The 20012-nt window shown below is 44.3% G+C and overlaps 1 protein-coding gene across 21 annotated transcripts in view; it reads right to left on the bottom strand.

Moving 5' to 3' along the window:
* Positions 1-20012, bottom strand: part of ABI2 (abl interactor 2) — a 142728-nt gene that overhangs the window by 34317 nt on the left and 88399 nt on the right. For 8 of the 21 annotated variants that reach the window (XM_077271993.1, XM_077271992.1, XM_077271986.1 and 5 more), the window contains 3 exons: positions 19662-19844; positions 10841-10999; positions 739-843 (listed from right to left, as the gene is read on the bottom strand). In XM_077271993.1, coding sequence (XP_077128108.1) covers positions 739-843; positions 10841-10999; positions 19662-19844 — 447 coding nt within the window. The remainder of the gene's footprint in view (positions 1-738; positions 844-10840; positions 11000-19661; positions 19845-20012) is intronic. The other 13 variants (XM_077272005.1, XM_077272004.1, XM_077272001.1 and 10 more) reach the window with 3 other exon arrangements.

Below are 20012 nucleotides of genomic sequence, written 5' to 3' on the forward strand. Positions count from 1 at the left end.
GAGTGGCGTGCACCTCTGTGTGCTACGCCAGAAATCTCACTCTAGTCATGGATGGAGCCCCATAGCTCATCATGAATTAGAAGTGGTGTCACGCCCAAATCTTGCTCTAGTTCCACCCATTTTGGTAGAGCTGGGAGAAACGGGCGTGAAAACGCCAAAAGTCCCAAAATGTAGGCACAATTCTGAGATGCGCCTAAATTTTGCAACTTTTCAGAGTTTTTACCTCTTAGTTCGGGCATGAAAGCTTTGATAACTCGTGCCATGTGTTCCTTAGTATACCGAATATTTAGCTGACTTTTTAGGTCTTGTATGCATCATTATAGTCTCTAAATGTCAGCCTACTATATAGAGCCAAACTTCATCTTTCTTATTTGGCTTCAGCTACCCTACTTTTTTACAGTATACATTTTGAACCTTGACTAAAGGAAATATAACAAATCACCAGGGCTGACGTCAGCAGATTTGGGAATGTCGTGAACTGAAGGCTCTTGCATATATCTGCAATTTTCACATTCAGAGGCAGCAGTCTCTTCTGGCTTGGTTCAGCTTGTGTAGTGATACAGTCACACATACACTGTATCATGTGCCCGACTTACTGTGTAAGCATTTGGTCAGTATTTTATTTTAGGGTTAGGATATCACCAGCAATGAAATCAGTGACATGAAACTTAAAAAGCTTTATCACTTATTTTAGATCACACTAGTATTTCAGATGACTGGTCAATAAATCGTACTGACCTAGCACTTTTTTCACCCTCACATTTCTTGCAATTGCTGGCTGCTTCATGTCCCTTTTGTTTACCAGTCTGACAAGCATTCCACAGAAAAGAACAGGTGGTCTATCTGTGAGCCAGAAAGTTAGAGTAATATTAGAGAATTCAGAGATCTAAAGAGGGGTTAACAAAGGTAGAGCAAGACTTAGAAGCCAGACAGAAAATGTAGAATGTAGTGGATGGATACCCTAAAATGAAGGAAAACAAGAAAGGGAATTGTTAAAAAGTGTACAGATCTACAAATCAATGTGAGATTGATTCACTGACAAGAAGTACATGGAGGTGTATGACGTCTAAGTCACACAAAGTCAGTTACGAAGACCTTTAGAGCAACTTGATGGCTGCATTGCTTCTAAATGTTATTGGCAACCTCGGGCTCTATACAGCACATCAGTGAATCAAGCCCATAGTAACATTTAGTAGCAAAGTCCATAGGAACATCAGCCACAATGATACTGAACATGTTCGTATAGACATAAGGCCTGTGGACTCCAATGTTTAGCATTTCCTAAAACCCGGGGATTTTATGAAATGAACAATTAAATATAGAATAAAGCAATAATAGCAAGAAAATCCTGTGTAAGAGATTACCTTACACTTTCAAGTCCTTAGAATAAAATTATGGCAGAAGAGTGTTGCACTACATCTTAGACATTATTCGGTAACTCAAAAAGAGGAATATTATTTGCTCAAAAAATCTGAGCTTCATGCCTTGGAAAAATCCCTGTGCTCTCCCAATCCTGCCTCTTGTTTGCCATTTTGTGCTGCATCATTCCATTACACAGATATTCACATTTGATTGTTCTAGAGCACAGGATGGGAAATCTCAGCTTGTAAATCAACTTCAGAGTATTCTATGTGGGTGTGCGCTTTGACTCCTCACTGCCAGATGCTGCCAATCACAGTTCGGCAGCTGACCAAGCAGATGCTCCCAAGCTGTGATTGGCAGGCAGAAGTGAAAGCGCACACCCCCAGAAAACAAAAAATGCCAAGTTGAACTACAGACAGAGATTTCACATATTCCGTTCCAAAAGCAAAAAATGTGATTATCTCTGCAATGAAGCAACACAGAGCAAAATGGAAAAAAGCAGGAGAATCGGTAGAGCACAGGGATTTTGTAAAAGGATTGAACTCAATTTTTTTGGACCAAGTGACAGGTCCTCATGGAAAGCAAGTGTCTATCTGCCACTCCAATATAATGGCATAGGCTCAAGAAACAAAATTCTCTGAACCATTTGTATAGTATAATCATTTAGTATAACCCATTTCTATTTTGTCTTACTGAAAAATAAAAATTGGAATGAAAACCGGACAGAAAGAGAGAAGGATGGGCATGGGAGTGGTAAAGGAATAGTGGTACAGTCGGCATGCAGGGTTTTCGATCAAAGCACTACTAAAGACTGTAGTTTTCAAGGAAAATTTTCACATGGCACAGTGATGACATTGACAGAGTGGTAAAGTGGTGCTTCAGTCAAGCAGATTTAGTGAGGAAACTGGAGGGTCAGATACCACTATACACAATGGAGTCCTACTAAGTGATGGTATCCACCAGCAATAATCTAAATGGGTATGGGAGACTAAAAAAAATAATGTAGTCAAATACAAGGGGAAAAGTTTGGCAGTCTGAGAAAAGGGAAGGATTGGGTTATTGCAAGGAGATATTCCAACTGGATGGATAATCTTGTATGATATAAAGCACTTCTCAGAATTATCATTTTTTTCTCATGCATGACCCAATTATTGTACTGGGCCAAGAAATTGTGGCCTGAATATGACCAAAAACAATAAGCATATAGCAACGTTAATGACTGACGGCTCTACTACCGAGTACTAAGGCAGGAGAAAGACATGCATTATAGTCTACTGGCTATCCTCATCTCTATGGAGTGAAGACAGTACATTTTGGTTAATACCAATATTATACTTAACCATTTAAAGGGAAACGTCACATGATTCATGCTACTCGAACCCGGTGACTAGTCACAGAGGTAGTCCCTGCCTACTTATCCCAATGCTCGGCTCGAGTAACGGGTCTCTCAATATACACACATAAGGAATAGGTTTCTCCGCCTGTTCAGTTATACTGCTACATCTCTCCCTATGGACATGTTTTACTCAAAAACACAACAGCAATTAAGAGTAACACATTGATTTTGTAATGCAGACATGAGTTGGTCTTGGATTTATGATGCCGTTGTTTCGGCAGCATGAATTATGTGACAGGATCCTTTTAAACAAAGGATATAAAAAAAACACTTCATCTAAAGTATTTAGTTGGGGTTTTTTTGTGCAAGCAGTAACGGTGAATTCTAGGATTTTTGGAGGGACACTAAAGGCAAAAATAGGCTCTTGGCCCTTCCAAACTGGATAGTTTGACATTTGCATCTACAAAGCAACTAGACGATGTCTTTACAAAAATCAGAAGCAAGGTCAGCAATATTGACACTAGGTTCAGGCCTCCAAGTAACTTCCCAGCAGTTAAAAACTTGCTAGAAAAGTTCACACTAATTAATGCCACCACTATATACAGCCAAAGTAGCCCCCCAGAGAAGAACCAATGTATCATACACCGGATACAGGAATGGGTTCAACAGAAGGATTAAAGGGTTACTTAAGACATCTAGAAATGGTAACAACCTTCCCATTTCTGGCATCTAAAGATGAAAGGACTGACAAATATTGATTTTAAACTTTATTCAGAGGGGCAGGTGAATTGAATTTGTGTGCATATTGTATATACTTCACACATATTCATACATGCATATCCCAGTACACATGCAGAACAGGCAAGGTGAGTGAAAAAAAAATCATAGCATTCATAAATCTGATAGCATGCCTTGTTGGGAAATAATTGGAGCAGACGACTTCCCTTGTGATTGGCACAAATAAAAACCTAATGCCAACACTTATAGGAAAGCCATAAAGCACTGTATCCCCAATGCAGAAGAATAAGAGCACGTTTTACAGTAATATTTAACTTTACTTAGGATTTTATTAATAAAAAAATAAAAATACACCTATGTTATAAATTAAAACACATGGCACTGTCAAAGAGAACACAAGGCATCTGCCAAATGAGGGAGATGTAAATGAAGAGAGATCATGATACAAGCTGTCAGACAGAAAAACAGGATCAGTGAGGAGAATAAGACAGCAGTATATGACATCTCGGCAAGATGGGGCACAATTGCAACGTTATTATTATTTTTCAGTTCAGTCATGCGTGGTTCACCAATGTCACAGACGGACAGCTACCGGACACCTTAGCTGGTTAATTCAGGACAGTGACAGACTAGTTCAGTATTTGCATTGCAGGGCGTTTCTGTGATTTTGCCAAATCTCTCCTAGAGTAGGGAATGTCACAGAATACATAAACAGCATTGGTTTGCCATCTGCATGTACAGCACATGACCACTGAGGCCAGTGATTGCTTGCAGCGGTCAGGCGGCGCTGGCATGGCGGGTGCTTTGAGGCGTATGCAATGGCTATCTATTTTAGAACATTTCCTACTCCAGGAAAAGTTTCACAAAAAAGTACAAAACACTTGGGTGCCTGTAAAGATCCACATCAATGTATGACTTTTCATAATTTTTTCACTTGTCAAGCAACTGTGAGAATAAAGGAGACAAAAAAAAAATGGGTCCGAGAGCTGCATAAGGAAAAAACAGTGTCTAGTCCTTTTAACTGCCCTGTCTTCATGCTTCCACTTAAAAGGAATCTTTCAGCAGATGTCTGCTATGTAATCTGACAGCAGCATGAGGAAGGGATACAGACGCTGATTCCAGGGATGTGATATTTAGTTTCCTGGGTGCAGCAGTTATGATGGAGTCACAGTTTTCTCTGCTGTAGATCTAGCAGAGCTCAGTTGTTGCGCTGTGTATAACCTCGCCCATACCACAGCTTTCTGTGTATATTGTATAGTGACAGAACTGCTAATCATTGCTGCGCGATGTTGGACTAGGAGGCACAAGGCCAGTTGTCCTGTAAACTTAATCTCCTGTTGATAAAACATTGATTGTATTGAAACAGCAAAACACAGCCCAGTACGTGACACATCATTGTAATCAGGGTCTCTGCTCTTACATTAGGATGTTCTCAGATTGCATAGCAAGAAATCTAGTGACAAATTCACTTTAAGTAGGAATTAATCAAGGGGATTTAATGATCAGTTTACATAAAATAATATTTTAATGATACTATTGAGTAATACCTTACCTTATGATTTATCATCTTGTCTATAAGTGACATCTTCAGCAAGACAAGCTTTACAATCTGACATGTGAAATGTTTCCAACCAGTACACATAGGACACAAGTCTCATAAAATACATTTATAAAAGAAACTGTGAACTTCAAAAAGTTTAGCAACTTTGATTTTTCTTTTTAGTGATGAGCGAGCATGCTCTGATAAGGTGTTATCCGAGCACGCTCATGTCCTAATCGCATATTTGTGGAGTGCTGGCCGCGGCTGCATGTCTCACAGCTGATCGACAGCCATAACACATGCAGGGATTGTCTAACAAACAGGAAATCCCTGTATGTGTTCCAGCTGTCTAACAGCAGTGAGACGTTCAGTCGCAGGAACTCGAGCATTTTTTTTGAGCATGCCGAAAATACTTTATTAGGACACAAGCGTGCTTGGATAACACCATATCTGAGCTCAATTACTCAACATTATTATTATTTTTTAATTAAAACCGTAAAACTGCCTGCTGTAGTTATCTACGAGGTTCCTCTAATCCATCCTAACGTTTTTCTGTGCTCTACAATAAAGGACTATAAAATAGGGGTCTGTGTACATGTTAAATGACAGATTAGATGTGTGTTTGCATCAGAAAGTCGAATCAGCATGTAGAATGGCCTCTTTGAAATGCATGCTAAAACAACATGCTAAACAACAACATTTGCAAAAAATGCTGGAAACATTTTTTTTCACATGGTTTTATTTTCAAATTCTCCTACCTTGATCACCCCGAATGCACAAACTAAATTCTGAAATACATTTTCTTTCAATCAAAAAGCGCAGCCTCCATTATCAAATCAATAACAAACTTCAGTTGTTTAAAAACCTAGAAATGAGAATCCTGTAGCTTTTACTGATAGCTCACATTCTTAACACTCATATGAGTGGTTGGACCTTACACAGTGATCGCATATCCGCATTATTTTATGATTAGCAGGGGTCCAACCTATGGGACCCCCACAGATCCGGAGAATGAAGGAGCACCATTACTACACATCCGGGCTTGCATCCACCGATGGAAGTGCAGCCGGTCCCATTCACATGAAAGACTGCAGACGAGGACACAGCGCTACAGCAGTGTGGTCCCCTGTGTTCTCAGGATCGGTGGGGATAATGGGCGAATCTCGGTGATGTGAAATCACTTCATAAGAAGGGCACACTCCTTCACCTGCAGAGATTTCATGTGGTGGTAAGAGCAGTCATCTCTAACACCTCTGGAATATCAGCCACAAGGAGTAACAGCACAGAAATGAGACTTTAATCGTGTAAGTAATGAATTCTCATTTAGTCATCTTAGAAAAGCAGTTATATTGAGGAAATCTGCGACTTGTTCAAACATCTGGATAATGACATAGAAATTATAATATGGGGACTCAAGATCAAACTATCCTACATTACAAAAGGCTGTGACTAAAGTTAGCTGCTGACATTAATATGGCTGGTATGTAATTTTCTGTCAATGTAACAAAATGCAGAAAAATCCAAAAGTGTCAGAACTTTTACACATTGTGCTCTCTGGTTTTATTCAGTGCTTTGCTCCACAATGGGACGATGGCAGTTAGTGTGGGGGAAGGGTGGGGTACAGCAGCGCTGCCTGAAAATGAAGTCTACAAGAGACGCTTGTGAGGAGACATAGCTCTGCTCTACTCAGTAGGTGCCAGCATTCACAACCGTGAGGAGAGCAGGGCTTGTGTCATTACAGGTCTCGCACACAAAAATGGTCTGTCCTAAACTTTTTGAGGGGGTGCTTATTATTGGTAAATATCATGCAGAAGAAAAAAAGTACACCCCCCCAGAGACTAATCTTTGCTTTCATCTCTGGTTCTAATTTCTGGTTTAAAGGGAACCTGTCAGCAGGATCGTGCACAGTAATCTACACACACTGTCAGGTTGGCATAAGCCATTCAGATGTATATATGTCTCCTGTCATAAGCCATACAGATGTATACGTGACCTGTCACAAGCCATACAGATGAGTATGTGACCTGTCATACACCATACAGATGAATACGTGACCTGTCATAAGCCATACAGATGAATACGTGACCTGTCATACGCCATACAGATGAGTATGTGACCTGTCATACACCATACAGATGAATACGTGACCTGTCATAAGCCATACAGATGAGTATGTGACCTGTCATACACCATACAGATGAGTATATGACCTGTCATAAGCCATACAGATGAGTATATGACCGGTCATACACCATACAGATGAATACGTGACCTGTCATACGCCATACAGATGAGTATGTGACCTGTCATACACCATACAGATGAATACGTGACCTGTCATACGCCATACAGATGAGTATATGACCTGTCATAAGCCATACAGATGAGTATATGACCTGTCATAAGCCATACAGATGAGTATGTGACCTGTCATAAGCCATACAGATGAATACGTGACCTGTCATAAGCCATACAGATGAGTATGTGACCTGTCATAAGCCATACAGATGAATACGTGACCTGTCATAAGCCATACAGATGAGTATGTGACCTGACATAAGCCATACAGATGAGTATGTGACCTGACATAAGCCATACAGATGAATGTGACCTGTCATAAGCCATACAGATGAGTATGTGACCTGTCATAAGTCATACAGATGAGTATATGACCTGTCATACGTCATGCAGATGAATGTGACCTGTCATAAGCCATACAGATGAGTATATGACCTGTCATAAGCCATACAGATGAGTATATGACCTGTCATAAGCCATACAGATGAGTATGTGACCTGTCATAAGCCATACAGATGAGTATTTGACCTGTCATACACCATACAGATGAGTATGTGACCTGTCATACACCATACAGATGAATACGTGACCTGTCATACGCCATACAGATGAGTATGTGACCTGTCATACACCATACAGATGAATACGTGACCTGTCATACGCCATACAGATGAGTATATGACCTGTCATACGCCATACAGATGAGTATATGACCTGTCATAAGCCATACAGATGAATACGTGACCTGTCATACGCCATACAGATGAGTATATGACCTGTCATAAGCCATACAGATGAGTATATGACCTGTCATAAGCCATACAGATGAGTATGTGACCTGTCATAAGCCATACAGATGAATACGTGACCTGTCATAAGCCATACAGATGAGTATGTGACCTGACATAAGCCATACAGATGAGTATGTGACCTGTCATAAGCCATACAGATGAATACGTGACCTGTCATAAGCCATACAGATGAGTATGTGACCTGACATAAGCCATACAGATGAGTATGTGACCTGACATAAGCCATACAGATGAATGTGACCTGTCATAAGCCATACAGATGAGTATATGACCTGTCATAAGCCATACAGATGAGTATGTGACCTGTCATAAGTCATACAGATGAGTATATGACCTGTCATACGTCATGCAGATGAATGTGACCTGTCATAAGCCATACAGATGAGTATATGACCTGTCATAAGCCATACAGATGAGTATATGACCTGTCATAAGCCGTACAGATGAGTATGTGACCTGACATAAGCCATACAGATGAGTATGTGACCTGTCATACACCATACAGATGAGTATGTGACCTGACATAAGCCATACAGATGAATACGTGACCTGTCATAAGCCATACAGATGAATACGTGACCTGTCATAACCCATACAGATGTATACGTGACCTGTCATACGCCATACAGATGAGTATGTGACCTGTCATAAGCCATACAGATGAGTATGTGACCTGTCATACACCATACAGATGAGTATGTGACCTGTCATACACCATACAGATGAATACGTGACCTGTCATACGCCATACAGATGAGTATGTGACCTGACATAAGCCATACAGATGAGTATGTGACCTGTCATAAGCCATACAGATGTATACGTGACCTGTCATAAGCCATACAGATGAGTATGTGACCTGACATAAGTCATACAGATGAGTATATGACCTGTCATACGTCATGCAGATGAATGTGACCTGTCATAAGCCATACAGATGAGTATATGACCTGACATAAGCCATACAGATGAGTATATGACCTGACATAAGCCATACAGATGAGTATGTGACCTGACATAAGCCATACAGATGAGTATGTGACCTGACATAAGCCATACAGATGAGTATGTGACCTGTCATACGCCATACAGATGAGTATGTGACCTGACATAAGCCATACAGATTAGTATGTGACCTGACATAAGCCATACAGATGAGTATGTGACCTGACATACGCCATACAGATGAGTATGTGACCTGACATAAGCCATACAGATGAGTATGTGACCTGACATAAGCCATACAGATGAGTATATGACCTGACATAAGCCATACAGATGAGTATGTGACCTGACATAAGCCATACAGATGAGTATGTGACCTGACATAAGCCATACAGATGAGTATGTGACCTGACATACGCCATACAGATGAGTATATGACCTGTCATAAGCCATACAGATGAGTATGTGACCTGTCATAAGCCATACAGATGAAAATGTGACCTGACATAAGCCATACAGATGTATACGTGACCTGTCATACGCATACAGATGAGTATGTGACCTGTCATACACCATACAGATGAGTATGTGACCTGACATAAGCCATACAGATGAGTATGTGACCTGACATAAGCCATACAGATGAGTATGTGACCTGTCATACGCCATAAAGATGAAAATGTGACCTGTAATAAGCCATACAGATGAATATGTAAGCAGAGCTCTAAATAAAGCCCCTCCCCCACAGGCCGCCCCGGAGCACGAGCATATCATTAACTGAAAACTACAAACTAAAATTACACAACCATCACAAGATGGATTTCATCACTTCAGGTATGACTGTAATCAGTATAACGGCGCCAACCTGACACTGTCTGCAGTTTACTGAGCACAATCCTGCTGACAGGTTGCCTTTAAGCATCAATTATAACCTAAACTGTACAAGGTAATATCTTTACAAAAGATGAAAAATTAAAAAATAAAAACTAAGTTTTCCTCAGCTCTGCAGCCACTATTCCATGATGTGGCCCATTTAACATGTTCAAACGGGTGAAAGCTCCTCTGTAATGTAAGTTTAGACCATATGGTAATAGATTTTTAATGGCCCAATATCTTCAGCTGTCAGTTCATGATACATTGTTTTAGTAACAGACAACAACTAGCTTACATCATACCATGAGACTAGAAATAATTTACATTGATTATTTAGAGCTCTGATTGTTTTGGACACTTACTTGTGCTTGTATGTAAAGCAAAGAGGACATGTCTGTTATAAAACAGGGACTGCTCTAATTTTTTGAACTTCATCACAGAAGTTACCAATTCTCAAAATGGCTAATCCATGGGGTTACAGGAATTTACCTTTACCATTAATTGCTATATAATATCATTTTCCTATAACTTTACGATGACACTTTTTATGTTTTATGGCTGGTCAAAAAAATCTAACCCTATAAAACGAATTGTTTGGGAAAACCTACATAAATCTCTCCTCTATTTATAAAGAATTTTGAATTACAAGTAAATGGTGCTGTTCTGGGCATGAAACCGTTCCTCACTATACATAAAACTATACTTAGAAGCCTAGCTGCAATCACTAAACATCGCTGAAGCATCACTTCCTTCCAAAACTACACAGAGGCACATCAGGCCTCCTAATAAGGAGATTATCCAAAGAAAAAACAACAATAAAAAGGTTTCACAAAAATTACTGCAATACCCAATACTGATATCTACTGGGCATCTAAAATGGTACCCTAGAAAACATGAATTAAGGGGTATTTCTATAAGAACAATTCATTTTTTTACCTGGATTTTGGCTATAAAAAGGCCCTCCATTAATCTGGTTCTGAAGGGTTGGCTGTGAGGTCATTGATGGAGGACGCCGATATGGAAGAGAGCCTCCTATGGTTGGCGGAGTGTGCCGAGACACTGGTCTGTTCATACTGTAGAACTGAGCAGGGTGGGCTGGAGGACAGAACAAAGAAAGAGAAATCAGAGATTTGTTTACATGAAGAAAAAACATGTCTACGCTTTGTAAAAACTGCCACTAAGCAGAACCAGCAGCAAAAAATCTGGTTATGAATGACCAATATGTTTTTTTAAAATCAATAAACTTTTAGTAAAACCACTGACAAATAATATCAGAGCAATTAGTGATCAGAAGAATATTGTATATCGCATACATATGGATTGTAAACATATGTGACCAATGATAACAAATATCTGAGAAGCATACACTTACTCTCCTTTATCCCAGTCTCCCAAACAAAACCAACCCTTCCTACTAGTGAACAATGAACAGTGAGTATGCTAGGAGAACAAGTATATATTAAAGTACTAATAAAGTAAAAATCACATCCTTCAGCAACTTCTCAAACTACCGTTGGGCATCTAATCCAATCACCCCACTGTTTCCCAAATTCAGCAATTGCTCCCCTTCTAATATATATATATATTTTTTTTCTATACAAATTGTATTATTCAGACATTGTATTAACATTTACCAGTCAATGTTTGGCTATAGACTTCCTAGTTTGGTAAAATATTTGGCTATAGCCAACTGCACTGGGGAGGTGCCTCCAACATCCCCTATGAGACCCACATCATAGAACTTGGGACTAAGAGGGACCTGAGTGTTATAGACCTCCATAACTAGTCTACTAACTCTTTACCACAGCTCGGGTAGCTGAGAACATGTCCAGAACACATTAATTAGGTCTGCCCCCTCCACCTCACAGTTTGGGTAGCAATCATGGGTTCAAAAACCCATCCTGTGTAACACTTTTGGAGTTTTATAGACCCTGTATAAACAATTGAGATCTTCTCTGGGCCGTGTTGATCGAGACCTTTCCTGACTATTCCGGAATATCATCCCATTCCACTAAAGAGAGGTTACTCATCTGTCTTTCTCAATTTTTTGACTATGGCCAGATGATTCCCCAAAACTGTAAGTAATAGCGAGTTATAGAATTAGGAAATAACGATCCTTTGTCACTTTAGCGTGTACCACAAAATTGAATAATCCATTAGATGAAATAGTAAGGTCAAATATGCTTTCCTGGGCTCTTACTGCATGTCTCAGTTGTAGATACTTGACGACATCAGAATTATGCAAATTAAACCCCTTGGTACAGAAATTTCTAACCCTGTCTTTTCAGTTCCCCAACCCTTCAAAATGTTGTAATTCCATCAAACAACGGTTGTTCCAAATATTTAGAACAATCCTGCCAAAATTTATGTGTAAGGAGTAAGATAGGGTAACGTCTAAAATTGGCCTTGAATTTGTGGGATTCCAAGGGTTGTAGCAAGTTGTCTCCTCCCCCAAATATTTCAACACTAACGCTCTTGCCTCATTAGTCCCCCAGAGCTCATCTTGACCAAGAATTTCAAGCAAATCTGAATGTGAAATAGTGATGGGCGAGTGTGCTCGGGTAAGGTGTCAACCTAGCACGCTTGTGTCCTAATTGAGAATTTTCAACATGCTTGAAAAAAAAAATGCCATGGCCGCTGTTCAACAGTCATAACACATGTAGGGATTACCTAACAAACAGGCAATCCCTGCACGTGTTTTGATGCTGTTGAAAAGCCGCGAGACATGCAACTGTAGCGACACAAGCATTTTTTTCGAGCACGCTGAAAATACTCAATTACGACGTAGCGTGCTCACACAACACCTTATCCGAGCACGCTCACTCATCGCTAAATTGTTAAATGTAAGAATATATAAATGGTGACACAAGCTTTGTTTAACAAAATTCTGTTTCCAGATTTGGAGATGGAACAAATAAGTATCCTTTTTACTTAAAGAGTACTTATTACCCCCTGGGTAATTTCAAGATGTTAAAAGAGACCAAAATAAAACATTTTCTTAAATATTTCTAATTAGAAGAAGTTATAAAAAAAATCCAAACTAATTTAGAAATAAAAGATTTGACACTTAACCATTAACCATTCCCAGCCGAGCGATTTTTTTCAGTTTTGTGATTACTTTTTTTCCTAATACAACTTTTTTTTCTGCCGCCATGTGAGCTATTTTTTATTAGTGGGAAGAGATGTACCGTATTTTTCGGACTATTTGACGCACTGGATTATAAGACGCACCTAGGTTTTAGAGGAGGAAATTAGAAAAAGATGTGGTCAAATCTGTACTTAATATCCCTTATATATGGTCCCCTCGTCCCCATCCTGCTATGCATGGCCCCATCATCCCTATCCTGGTATGCATGGCCCCCTCATCCCTATCCTGGTATGCATGGCCCCCTCATCCCTATCCTGGTATGCATGGCACCCTCATCCCTATCCTGGTATGCATGGCCTCCTCATCCCTATCCTGGTATGCATGGCCCCCCCTCATCCCTATCCTGGTATGCATGGCCCCCCCTCATCCCTATCCTGGTATGCATGGCACCCTCATCCCTATCCTGGTATGCATGGCCTCCTCATCCCTATCCTGGTATGCATGGCCCCCCCTCATCCCTATCCTGGTATGCATGGCCCCCCCTCATCCCTATCCTGGTATGCATGGCCTCCCCTTATCCCTATCCTGGTATGCATGGCACCCTCATCCCTACCCTGGTATGCATGGCATCCTTATCCCAACCCTGGTATGCATGGCACCCTCATCCCTTTCCTGGTATGCATGGCCCCCCTCATCCCTATCCTGGTATGCATGGCCCCCCCTCATCCCTATCCTGGTATGCATGGCACCCTCATCCCTATCCTGGTATGCATGGCACCCTCATCCCTATCCTGGTATGCATGGCCTCCTCATCCCTATCCTGGTATGCATGGCCCCTTCATCCCTATCCTGGTATGCATGGCCTCCCCTTATCCCTATCCTGGTATGCATGGCCCCCCTCATCCCTATCCTGGTATGCATGGCCCCCCCTCATCCCTATCCTGGTATGCATGGCCCCCTCATCCCTATCCTGGTATGCATGGCACCCTCATCCCTATCCTGGTATGCATGGCCCCCTCATCCCTATCCTGGTATGCATGGCCCCCTCATCCCTATCCTGGTATGCATGGCCCCCTCATCCCTATCCTGGTATGCATGGCCCCCTCATCCCTATCCTGGTATGCATGGCCCCCCCTCATCCCTATCCTGGTATGCATGGCCTCCCCTCATCCCTATCCTGTATGCATGGCCCCCCATATCCCTATCCTGGTATGCATGGCCTCCTCATCCCTATCCTGGTATGCATGGCACCCTCATCCCTATCCTGGTATGCATGGCACCCTCATCCCTATCCTGGTATGCATGGCACTCTCTTCCCTATCCTGGTATGCATGCCCCCCCTCATCCCTATCCTGGTATGCATGGCCCCCCCTCATCCCTATCCTGGTATGCATGGCCCCCCCTCATCCCTATCCTGGTATGCATGGCCCCCCCTCATCCCTATCCTGGTATGCATGGCCCCCTCATCCCTATCCTGGTATGCATGGCCCCCTCATCCCTATCCTGGTATGCATGGCACCCTCATCCCTATCCTGGTATGCATGGCCCCCTCATCCCTATCCTGGTATGCATGGCCCCCTCATCCCTATCCTGGTATGCATGGCCCCCTCATCCCTATCCTGGTATGCATGGCCCCCCTCATCCCTATCCTGGTATGCATGGCCCCCTCATCCCTATCCTGGTATGCATGGCCCCCCTCATCCCTATCCTGGTATGCATGGCCTCCCCTCATCCCTATCCTGGTATGCATGGCCTCCCCTCATCCCTATCCTGGTATGCATGGCACCCTCATCCCTATCCTGGTATGCATGGCACTCTCTTCCCTATCCTGGTATGCATGGCCCCCCTCATCCATATCCTAGTATGCATGCCCCCCTCATCCCTATCCTGGTATGCATGGCACCCTCAACCCTATCCTGGTATGCATGGCCCCCCCTCATCCCTATCCTGGTATGCATGGCCCCCCCTCATCCCTATCCTGGTATGCATGGCCCCCCCTCATCCCTATCCTGGTATGCATGGCCCCCTCATCCCTATCCTGGTATGCATGGCCCCCTCATCCCTATCCTGGTATGCATGGCACCCTCATCCCTATCCTGGTATGCATGGCCCCCTCATCCCTATCCTGGTATGCATGGCACCCTCATCCCTATCCTGGTATGCATGGCACCCTCATCCCTATCCTGGTATGCATGCCACCCTCATCCCTATCCTGGTATGCATGCCACCCTCATCCCTATCCTGGTATGCATGGCCTCCTCATCCCTATCCTGGTATGCATGGCCCCTTCATCCCTATCCTGGTATGCATGGCCCCCTCATCCCTATCCTGGTATGCATGGCCCCCTCATCCCTATCCTGGTATGCATGGCACCCTCATCCCTATCCTGGTATGCATGGCCCCCTCATCCCTATCCTGGTATGCATGGCCCCCTCATCCCTATCCTGGTATGCATGGCCCCCTCATCCCTATCCTGGTATGCATGGCCCCCTCATCCCTATCCTGGTATGCAAGGCACCCTCATCCCTATCCTGGTATGCATGGCAACCTCATCCCTATCCTGGTATGCATGCCCCCCCCTCATCCCTATCCTGGTATGCATGGCCCCCCTCATCCCTATCCTGGTATGCATGGCCCCCTCATCCCTATCCTGGTATGCATGGCCTCCCCTCATCTCTATCCTGGTATGCATGGCCTCCCCTCATCCCTATCCTGGTATGCATGGCCTCCTCATCCCTATCCTGGTATGCATGGCCCCCTCATCCCTATCCTGGTATGCATGGCCTCCTCATCCCTATCCAGGTATGCATGGCCCCCTTCATCCCTTATCCAGGTATGCATGGCCCCCTTCATCCTTATTCTGGTATGCATCGCCCCCCTTATCCCTATCCAGGTATGCATGGCCTCCCTCATCCCTATCCTGGTGTCCATGGCCCCCTCATCCCTATCCTGGTATGCATAGCCCCCTCATCCTTATCCTAGTATGCATGGCTCCCCTTATCCCTATCCTGGTATGCATGGCACCCTCATCCCTACCCTGGTATGCATGGCATCCTTATCCCAACCCTGGTATGCATGGCACCCTCATCCCTTTCCTGGTATGCATGGCCCCCCTCATCCCTATCCTGGTATGCATGGCCCCCTCATCCCTATCCTGGTATGCATGGCCCCCTCATCCCTATCCTGGTATGCATGGCCTCCTCATCCCTATCCAGGTATGCATGGCCCCCTTCATCCCTTATCCAGGTATGCATGGCCCCCTTCATCCTTATTCTGGTATGCATCGCCCCCCTTATCCCTATCCAGGTATGCATGGCCTCCCTCATCCCTATCCTGGTGTCCATGGCCCCCTCATCCCTATCCTGGTATGCATAGCCCCCTCATCCTTATCCTAGTATGCATGGCTCCCCTTATCCCTATCCTGGTATGCATGGCACCCTCATCCCTACCCTGGTATGCATGGCATCCTTATCCCAACCCTGGTATGCATGGCACCCTCATCCCTTTCCTGGTATGCATGGCCCCCCTCATCCCTATCCTGGTATGCATGGCACCCTCATTGATATCCTTGTATGCATGACCCCCCCTCATCCCTACCCTGGTATGCATGGCCCCCCTCATCCCTATCCTGGTATGCATGGCCCCCCCCATCCCTACCCTGGTATGCATGGCCCCCCCATCCCTACCCTGGCATGCATGGCCCCCCTCATCCCTATCCTGGTATTCATGGCCCCCCCTCATCCCAACCCTGGTATGCATGGCACCCTCATCCCTATCCTGGTATGCATGGCACCCTCATCCCTATCCTGGTATGCATGGCACCCTCATCCCTATCCTGGTATGCATGGCCTCCTCATCCCTATCCTGGTATGCATGGCCCCTTCATCCCTATCCTGGTATGCATGGCCCCCTCATCCCTATCCTGGTATGCATGGCCCCCTCATCCCTATCCTGGTATGCAAGGCACCCTCATCCCTATCCTGGTATGCATGGCAACCTCATCCCTATCATGGTATGCATGCCCCCCCCCTCATCCCTATCCTGGTATGCATGGCCCCCCTCATCCCTATCCTGGTATGCATGGCCCCCTCATCCCTATCCTGGCATGCATGGCCTCCCCTCATCTCTATCCTGGTATGCATGGCCTCCCCTCATCCCTCTCCTGGTATGCATGGCCTCCTCATCCCTATCCTGGTATGCATGGCCCCCTCATCCCTATCCTGGTATGCATGGCCTCCTCATCCCTATCCAGGTATGCATGGCCCCCTTCATCCCTTATCCAGGTATGCATGGCCCCCTTCATCCTTATTCTGGTATGCATCGCCCCCCTTATCCCTATCCAGGTATGCATGGCCTCCCTCATCCCTATCCTGGTGTCCATGGCCCCCTCATCCCTATCCTGGTATGCATGGCCCCCTCATCCTTATCCTGGTATGCATAGCCCCCTCATCCTTATCCTAGTATGCATAGCCCCCTCATCCTTATCCTAGTATGCATGGCTCCCCTTATCCCTATCCTGGTATGCATGGCACCCTCATCCCTACCCTGGTATGCATAGCCCCCTCATCCTTATCCTAGTATGCATGGCTCCCCTTATCCCTATCCTGGTATGCATGGAACCCTCATCCCTACCCTGGTATGCATGGCATCCTTATCCCAACCCTGGTATGCATGGCACCCTCATCCCTTTCCTGGTATGCATGGCCCCCCTCATCCCTATCCTGGTATGCATGGCACCCTCATTGATATCCTTGTATGCATGACCCCCCCTCATCCCTACCCTGGTATGCATGGCCCCCCTCATCCCTATCCTGGTATGCATGGCCCCCCCCATCCCTACCCTGGTATGCATGGCCCCCCCATCCCTACCCTGGCATGCATGGCCCCCCTCATCCCTATCCTGGTATTCATGGCCCCCCCTCATCCCAACCCTGGTATGCATGGCACCCTCATCCCTATCCTGGTATGCATGGCACCCTCTTCCCTATCCCGGTATCCATGGCCCCCTCATCCTTATCCTGGTATGCATGGCATCCTTATCCCAACCCTGGTATGCATGGCACCCTCATCCCTATCCTGGTATGCATGGCACCCTCTTCCCTATCCTGGTATGCATGGCCCCCTCATCCTTATCCTGGTATGCATGGCCCCCTCATCCTTATCCTGGTATGCATGGCCCCCTCATCCCTATCCTGGTATGCATGGCCCCCTCATCCGTCTTGTTCCTGTGCCAGCAGCTGCTTGATGCTTGTAAGCAGGGACGTCATGCACTGCTTACAAGCCAAAGGACAGCTTCCAGAATACTCACTGCTCCCCATGCCAGGACTATGTGCGTGGAGGGCAGTGAGTATTCATTGATCTTTAGTTATGAGCACAGTGTTAGCCGCAGGCTTCCTGCCGCGGCCAGGCTTTCACGTGTCCCTGCTACTAAAGGGAATGAATATTCACTGCTTTCCACGCTACATGTGTTAGCGATACATGTTGGGATTTTGTGGGCCTCATTACACTCTGGGTTGTGGCAAGTATATGTTTGATTGTGTATATTTTCTGCAGCTAGCATGGGTCAATGTGTGATGATGCAAATTGCTTACAGCTATTGTTTACCAACTTTGGTGTCTCTATTTTAGATTTTAAGCCGTTTTGCATTTTTTCCTTTCCTCTCCCTTTCCTTTTTTTCCATGATTGTGCAATATTTGTGCTGCTATAAATTGATTTAAAGGGGGTTGTCTAGGAGGCATACACATTGCTGCTGCTCATACATTGGCCGGATGCTTTTGTATTTAAGCATCATTTTTCCTTGGCACTGCTGGCTTATCCGCATGGGAGTTGTATTTATTGAATCGAAGATTTAAGATATTTTTTTGTTATCCCGTTTATTTATACTCTATTGGGAGATTGTGCATGTCTATATATGCTTTTTATGCATGTTTTTATGTTTTATGCACTTTGTGTTCTCAATTAAGCTTTTTTTCCCCTTGCTATGTGGGGTATGTGCACTTTTATTTGCGCTGTTTTTCTCTTTTTTGACCATGACGTTTTCATGCACAAGAGTTGCACCCCTTATTATTATTTTTTAACTATTATGAGCGGTGCCCACTAATTTCTCTTTTTCAGTTACAGCTAATTGGGCACCGTGCCCTAAAGCAGTAACGTGGCAGCCCACAACGTATGTCTATGCCTAAGCAGAACAGTTTCAACATTGCTTTACTGGTTCCAGTACTACCAGCACCATAACCTACACAGTACGTCGGTGACCTGCACTGGGCCCAACGTCTGACAGATGGGGTTTCACGTGAGTTGTCATATAAAAGAGTTACATCTACAAGAACTCTCCAACGTTTAGACGCTTCTTATAAAGGGAAAACAATGATGAATCTAATTAACCAAGTTACAAAGACAATGGGAGTCACTAGAATTGTACAATTTGGATCTGTTACAATTCTCTTTCCTGACAATTAGTAATCTAATCTACGGTACCTATACCTTTGTTATTACGTAACTGCTTCCACAGAATTGAGCAAAAACCTTTTACATGTGTGAAGCACGGGAAAGAAGTCATTGTGTGAACACAGATTCAGGCAAGCAAATGTGCATTGTCGTTACAGCAAACTGGACGGATTAGATGCGTGCGCCACTTCACCCCACACGGTTATACATTCACACACTCACCTGTAGAAGGAGCAGAGGAAACAGCAGGGGGAGTTGGAGAGGTGAAACCATCAGCAGGGGGCTGGGCTCCTGCAGCAGCATCTGGGGTAGTTGAGGAGGAAGGGGCAGCAGCAGGGGTATGAGGGACAGGGGCAGGAGTGGAGGGAACAGGGACAGGAGGAGTGCCAGCTGAGCCGGCAGGGGCTACGTGGAGAGAGGAAGATGTGAAGTTAATACAGAAAGCATGTTAGGTGGGATTAGAAATGCTTTCATGAAGCTCAGTGTTAGGAATTTAGTAAAGAGAAATAGGTAATGCCATCATTCACAGCCAGTCGCAAATGAAATTCATGCATGGGGAAAAAACTTCACATA

Source organism: Ranitomeya variabilis, chromosome 7, assembly GCF_051348905.1.
Source record: "Ranitomeya variabilis isolate aRanVar5 chromosome 7, aRanVar5.hap1, whole genome shotgun sequence".
Lineage (NCBI taxonomy): Eukaryota > Metazoa > Chordata > Amphibia > Anura > Dendrobatidae > Ranitomeya > Ranitomeya variabilis.